The sequence below is a fragment of the Tubulanus polymorphus genome, chromosome 1 (assembly GCF_964204645.1).
Source record: "Tubulanus polymorphus chromosome 1, tnTubPoly1.2, whole genome shotgun sequence".
In the NCBI taxonomy this organism is placed as follows: domain Eukaryota; kingdom Metazoa; phylum Nemertea; class Palaeonemertea; order Tubulaniformes; family Tubulanidae; genus Tubulanus; species Tubulanus polymorphus.
In genome coordinates, this window is record NC_134025.1 from 27,537,699 (window position 1) to 27,544,867 (window position 7,169).

General features: G+C 34.7%; 2 protein-coding genes across 5 annotated transcripts; both read right to left on the reverse strand.

Annotated features, from left to right (window-relative positions):
• Positions 1-56: 56 nt before the first annotated feature.
• On the reverse strand, positions 57-6,015 carry LOC141903942 (ankyrin repeat and EF-hand domain-containing protein 1-like). Of its 4 annotated transcripts, none has more exons than XM_074792349.1 (10): positions 5,915-6,015; positions 5,369-5,733; positions 4,886-5,085; positions 4,538-4,808; positions 3,873-4,443; positions 3,546-3,788; positions 1,894-2,120; positions 1,436-1,614; positions 1,318-1,338; positions 57-996 (listed from the first exon to the last, which is right to left on the reverse strand). In XM_074792349.1, exons 2-10 carry the CDS (start codon positions 5,712-5,714, stop codon positions 703-705), a joined length of 2,352 nt encoding a protein of 783 aa, XP_074648450.1. In that variant the 5' UTR covers positions 5,715-5,733; positions 5,915-6,015; the 3' UTR covers positions 57-702. The 4 variants fall into 4 exon arrangements, with proteins under 4 accessions (XP_074648450.1, XP_074648459.1, XP_074648467.1 ...); XM_074792366.1 differs by having other exon boundaries at positions 829-996; positions 1,426-1,614; XM_074792358.1 differs by lacking the exon at positions 1,318-1,338.
• A 258-nt stretch (positions 6,016-6,273) lies between these two features.
• LOC141903367 (uncharacterized) lies at positions 6,274-7,139 on the reverse strand. Its single transcript, XM_074791481.1, has 3 exons — positions 7,002-7,139; positions 6,650-6,778; positions 6,274-6,554 (listed from the first exon to the last, which is right to left on the reverse strand). The coding sequence occupies exons 1-3, from the start codon at positions 7,056-7,058 to the stop codon at positions 6,432-6,434; spliced, it is 309 nt and encodes a 102-aa protein (XP_074647582.1). The 5' UTR covers positions 7,059-7,139; the 3' UTR covers positions 6,274-6,431.
• Between the last annotated feature and the right edge of the window lie 30 nt (positions 7,140-7,169).

The window sequence follows — 7,169 nt, forward strand, 5'->3', positions numbered from 1 at the left end:
ATTAATACACAATATAAGGTAGAAATAACAACAGAATCAGTCAAAAATCATCTGACTAATGGAGGGAATTCACTAACACTTAAAAGAGAGTTACAACATCAGGAAGACACGATGATAAAGATTATATACATGTACATTTACTATAGTTAGAAACAGTTATTCTAACTAGTTGATTTGCACTCTGATGGTTTACTTCTTAAAAACATTTCCGACATCAAGAGAAATATCACAGTCATTGTAATATGGTGTAAAAGCCATCTATACATATTACTTTAACTTCCTAAAATTGAAATGATTAATTTCCAGGACCCAGTTATGCAGCTGTACTAATTCATTAGTCAAGCGTTAGAACTGCGTTCAATGAGTAAATTTCAAGATTTGGCACATGATAGAAACATATATCATTTACTCTATAATAATCAAAATCAATTTGCCCTATCATATTCAATATTGAGTAGTATTGTAAAAGACATAATGTAAAAGACATAATTTAAGCTTAAATATGAAGGCACTAATAACTTAAACCATAAACTATAAATTCACAACATTTTGCACTGTGGGGCCGACTGACTGCATGACTATTCTTTAGACAAAACACTGTCCACTTTCATATACATGTACACTGTACACTAATAGTATATACCCTGCAGAACTGATTTGTACACTACTTGTAAGACAAACAATTCTATGTACAATATTGTTTCACTCTTCTTCAGCTCCACCCATTATTTCCACTTTCTTCAAAACATTGTTATTAAAAGGCATTTGAAAGTCTGGAAAGTCGACTTCAAAAGTGAAACGTTCGCGTCTGATTTGTTTTTTCTGTATCAGCTCTTCAGTAGTTGGTTGTTGTGTCCACGCTCGACGGGGATAATATGTGATATCTTCTTTATCTTCCAGTCCGCCTGCCAAAGCTGACGCAGCTCGTAATATCGAACCTTTTCGTGGACGTCCCAAATCATCCTGACTGTCTGATCGCTTAGATATGGGCGCTAGCTGTAAACAGATGATATAAAGTGAGTGAAAACCATCAAATTAGGAAAGATTTGTAGTAAAAGACAATGCAGTATCTGTATAGACCCGATTCCTCCTGAAAGCATGATAATATGTTATAGGCGAGCATAGGATAAACTTATTCCTTCACCTTTAGCCTCATTATAATGCAAAATCTTCCAATCACCAACTATCCATAGAAATTTATTGTATATCAGTTTTCTTAACCAAATATAATGTATCTAAAGCATGAATTCAAGCAATTTCCCACATTCTAATTATGACAGCATTTTGCAGTAAGATTTAGTTTCATTTTTTACTCACTCGCACGTTGCACACGGGACACTAGAGAAATGTATTCCACACGAGTTTAGTTTCTTTGAAGTACTGAAATTTGTATCATTTAAAATCAAATGAATATATGATAATTACTTTGACTCACCAGTCCAGCATCTCCCTTCTCTGATTGACGTGTCTGAGGTCTTGCAGCTCCCTTCTTGCCTCCTTTTTTACCTCCTTTCTTTTTATCATTAGGAGGTGGTAGAGTGTCCCATTTAGCCTGGACTACATCGATCACACGGGGGTCTGCATAGGCATACGCTATATCTAATGGTGTATGACCTGAAATGGGATTGATTATTTGATACACGCATTGTTCATTTGACAGAAATATCCATGTTTAGGCTAAAGAAAATTGCTTCTGGTATTGATTTCTGTTGACCGGCATGGCTGTCTATATACCCTGTATATAATTTTTTTTTAAATCATGATCAAGCTAATAATAAAAGACCTGGCAGTTATAGAAATGAACTGATTATGGATTTTGTTGCAGTTTACATAAGTGACCCGCCCATTATCAGAAACACTTTTTTAGCCTTACAGATTAAATGAAATTTTCACCTTTTCTATTTTCAATCTGTACTTTAGCTCCACGTTGTATTAACATTTGGACGAGATCAATTCTCGAGCTCTCGATCGCACGTGTTAAAGGTGTTCCCCCGTTCAAACATGAAGCGTCTAATTCTGCCCCATGATCTAGTAACAATTCAACGACATCTTTCAGTCCTGCGTGACAAGCATGGTGTAATGGCGTCCATTTGAAATTATCTCGTGTATTCACAACCGCTCTGAATAGAAAAAGTATTGAAAATCATAAATTGATGATTGGTATGAAACTAATAATTGCAAACTGAATATCTGTAAATCCAAATCACAATAAAAAATTTCTATTCTACAAAAAAAAGGATTAAATTCCGCATTGAACAAATATTGATGATGAGTATATATCAATATAAAACAGTAAATTGATTGGTTGTCATCAATATCTTTTGTCAGAAAAAATTGATCTATTGAATCAATGATTAAACCATGGAATAGCATCTGTTGAATCAATGAACCAATATCCTAGGACAATGTTAAATTATTGACCAATTACAAATCTTACTGAGTCAATCCTTTTAGAACAATATGTTATATAAAAGCAAATGATTAGTATCTGAAATGTTAATTACTGAGTAAAAACACAACAGCAAACAGACGTGATGGTCGTATCAGTAGATGATGGACTGTCTTACAGGAATGCTTTCTCTCTAACAAATGTAACCAATGTGTATTGGCCACTGTATATCTCTGTGCTTCCATTGACTGTCTACAAGACACCAATTATCTGGGTACATATCGTATGTTTGACAGTCATATTAATACTTGGATTTCCCGGGAATTCATTAGCTTTCTTACTGATGGTCAGCCGAACGTTGTCAAAATTCTCTTATTCGCGATATTTAACTGTTCTTGCGATTGCTGATAATTTCCTTCTCGTACCGCGACTTCTATTCTACATCAATCTTATCTCTGTTCTGACCAACGAACGCATCTTGATTTTATTCACATCGTCATTTTCGTGTTTCACCACTAATATTCTCTTCATAATATTTGAGAAAACAAGTCATTGGTTGATTGTATGTGTAACTATAGAACGATCAGTTGTTGTCTGTTTTCCGTTCGCCAGTCGTAGGATATGCACGACTTCCATAGCGAGTAAGATTTCCATGTCTGTAGTTATTATGAGCATAGCTATGACCATTTATCAGATCCCATTCATAAATTATAGGTCGAACATCAGATGTTCCTTTACCCCGCAAGGTCTAATCATAGCGATGTACACGGAGAAAATTTCTTTGCACATTTTACCCATATTCATAGTTACCATTGCAAACTTTATAACTATATCAACCCTCCAAAGTAGTAAGAGTTTTGGCGATGGTGAAAAGGCAAAAGCAGTAGATAAAGGCACTCGTTATCTGATTGTAGTTTCGTTAATGTTTTTGTTGTTGTTGACACCTGATGTTATTAATAGTTTCATAACAACATATCTAGTCTCCCAAAAAAATTACCCGTTCACATTGAGTCATATATTCTATATATTCTATGCCTCAAACAATGCGATCAACTTTTATGTATACGCCGCCCTGGGAACTGAAGTTCAACTCGTTCTCAGGAGTTATATACAAAACATTTGTAAAAGTGATCCATAGAGAAACCAGAATACATACCCTTGATTAAGAAGATATCTGACGACTTCAATATTACTATTTGAACAAGCAGCCATTAACGGCGTTTTGTAATATTTATCCCTGGTATCGACTGGCGTTCCTCGTTGGAATGCAATTTTCAGGGATTCTAAATCACTGTTTTTAGCTGCATCATTGATGTTGATGTAAGATTTCTCAGGCTGATGCAGGTACCACGATGAATCGTCTTTCAATGGATGGTGGGGTGGAGCATCATTATCAAACCTAAATACAATACACAAATTTATCATTGAAATTTCAATGGATTGAATATGTTCTATGTAATGAGTAAATCTCGGAATTCCATACCTGCCAGTATCAGTAAAGGGTAGATGCTTCTCTACATAAATTTCTGGTGGTCCACCTCCCTCTGTTCTAGGGCCTTCATCTTGCATACAAATTGGCATTGGTATTTTTGTTTTGCCTTTCTTCTTTTTACCCTTTCCTCCTTTTTTCTTTTTTCCCTTTTTGCCCTCAAATGCGCTCATTAGATAAAGTTTATTTATATACTTTTTACCGCTTAGAAAGTCATTATACTCGATGTTCCCATCTTTGTTTTTATCGTGAACATTACATATTTTTTTAAACTCCTCGTCTCCCTCAAGAGGAGCATTCATATTTTTAAGAGCGTCTTCAAATTCGTCTTTCGGTATCAAATTTGAGCCTTCGGGATCGAATTTAGCGAACAATTCACGCAGAGCTTTTTCACGCTCCACAGACCAATCATACAGTTTTAATGCCCACGGTTCATTATTTTTTCCAACTTTTCCAAAAGACTTTTCAACTTTACGCAATTCTTTCAAAACATCCTTGTGTCCATTATCTTTAGCGATCACTCGAGCAGTGAATCCGTCATCATTCTTGGGTTTCGGATTACAGCCTACATAGAAAAATGAATTTTTTTTAAAACAATTCAAGAACACATTTTTTTTTTCAATCAAAAGTACCCATGCATACTCTATTAACAAACAAACCTCTTTGTCCAAGAAATTTCAGGCACATAGCGTGACCATTAGCAGCTAGATGAACTGGAGTGTTGCCTTTATCATCAGTAACATCAAAGTTTGCACCAAATGCGCTTAAACAAACAATCACTTCAAAGAATCCTCCTTTAGCTGCATAATGAGCACTATGTAAACCCTTCTTATCCACAGCATCGGCATCACCACTACGCTCTAATATTGCACGCACAACCTTCACACTACCACTAGCAGCAGCCATCATCAGAGCTGTTCTACCAGTAGCCTTAAATCAAAGCAAAGAAAACCATTAAACATGTCTTCAGATTTCGGTTCACTACTAAAGAAAAACTTGTATTTCACCTCATGTTTACAATTAGGATCAGCTCCTCTTATTAACAATTGGACACAAACATCTTCATTCTCCACAGCAGTTTCACATGCCGTAAAAAATACTGGTTTCCCATTCTTGCCTCTATTGTTGACATCTGCACCATTTTCTAATGCAATTTCTAAACACTTGGCGTGACGGGCAGTCGGTGAAATGCAATAAAATATTATACCTACAAAACATTATTGAAATATCAGTAGTTAAATAGAAGCTTTTACAATGGGAAGAGCCTGTTTAATGAAATATTAATTCCTTCGCGTGACTTGCTTGTGATACTTAAACCAACAACCAATTCATTACAATCATATATAATTCAAAAGCAGTATTTCAGGTTTGACAATGTTAGAGACATCAAATACTAATCAATGAATCCATAATTCATCAAATCATTTTCACACTTGTTAAATTCCAAAACTGACCATATCTTATAATCTTTTGGCAAATTATGAGCCTACCTTTTCCTTCTAGATCTTCAATTGTCATATCAGCATTAGCCTTTGCTAATTGTTCCAAACATTGTACATGTCCATATTCAGCAGCATGCATACAAGCTGATCTTCCTTTAAAATCCACAACATCTGGATGAGCACCTAACTCTACGAGGAACTCAATCATTGACTCATTATTAGAGACTGCAGCACAGATCAGAGCGGTAGTTCCTTCAGATGGGTCATTATAATTCATCAACTGTGGAACTCCATTCAAAGTTAATTTTTCAATTTGCTGGCGATCCTCTTCTCGAACACATTGCAGCAATTTGCAAATTTGCAGATTTTCCAAACGGGACTGAGCAATCGGCATTTTGTCTGACTTTGTATCCCTACAAAAATATTGTATACTAATGGTAGTGATGGTAATAAAATTGATTGCCATTTAATAAATGATTTAGCAAAACATAAATACGTTTGGCATTGTTTGGAGGCCAAGGTTTTTATCTTATAATTCCCCTGTCTCAAAATATGGAAATATTTCTAAAACTTTCAAAAAATCTTCTCTCTCACCTTGCATTCAATCAAACATATTCAATTCGAGGTTGATCACCGTTTATATTGCAAAAGGTACACTACTACTGGTGTTAGCGCACTTGTCCTCCATATTGTTTACATTTGTCATGACAACCAATTAAGATCGAATCCAATTAAAACATAATTAAGAGATTTCACATTTATCTATTTCTACACAATTTCTTAAAGAAACTCCTTTATGAATTATATCTCTCATACTCATACAACATCTATTTGTTCCTCTTAGAATTTTAGCTAATTACCTTTTAACTGATAATCCTATAGAGGGCAGCACTAAACGAGTAAACTGTCAAACAACAAACCCTTCATTTTTTATGAATGATTACTTTTATTATGAAAACATTTCATATACATTTACAACATACACTATTTACAAAGTCATTATATTTAACAGAATATATGCAATTATATTGCAGATTTCCACTGATTTCTATCTAATACACAGATTTCTAACTAAAGATAGAGAGGTACAGGTAGACTGCACTACTGAGAATCACATAGCTTTAACTTTTTCTGCAAATTGTTCAATGTGTTTTGCAACTTCTTTCTGAATGTCAGCTGGTGAAGCCTTCGGATGAGCTTTGAGATATTCAACGATACCCATTATACATTGAGTCTGAAATAATGACAAAAAAAACAAAATATAATTTAAATCGGTAGTGTATGCATGCCACTAATTTAGATATAATTCAGGCTAAAAAATGAAATTACCCGATAAGTCTCTAAAGTCCGTTCTCCAGATAAACGTTGCCAAATTTCTGTGCCGACCTTCAACGAAGTTAATCCTTCTAGAATTGGTTTTCCAGCATCTCCACCTTTCAGCCATGCTAGCAGAGCAATCTACAAATAAAAGAACCAAACAAATGATACAGCCAAGTTTCTCATCGAAAGGAATACCTCTCTGTGCCCAACAACAAGACGAGGAGAGGGGCCAGTTAAAAAAAAGTTTTTGACAGAAGAAAGAACATGAAGAAAGAAAAAATTATTTTTGATTCGAGCCAATTAAGATTTCAAGATATGAAATGTCAAACTAACAGATTCAATGTTGACTCAAAATATCTACCTGTTGCAATAAGTCATTATTACTCAATTTTGAACTGGAATCGAAGAGAAAATCCATTTTATTAAGATTCTTGGGATTTTTGACAGGTCAATCTCGATACACAATGTTTGGATGTGTTTTGGCTCCAAATACGCAATGTTAGTGTAGCGTGTTGAATTGAATTGAGTT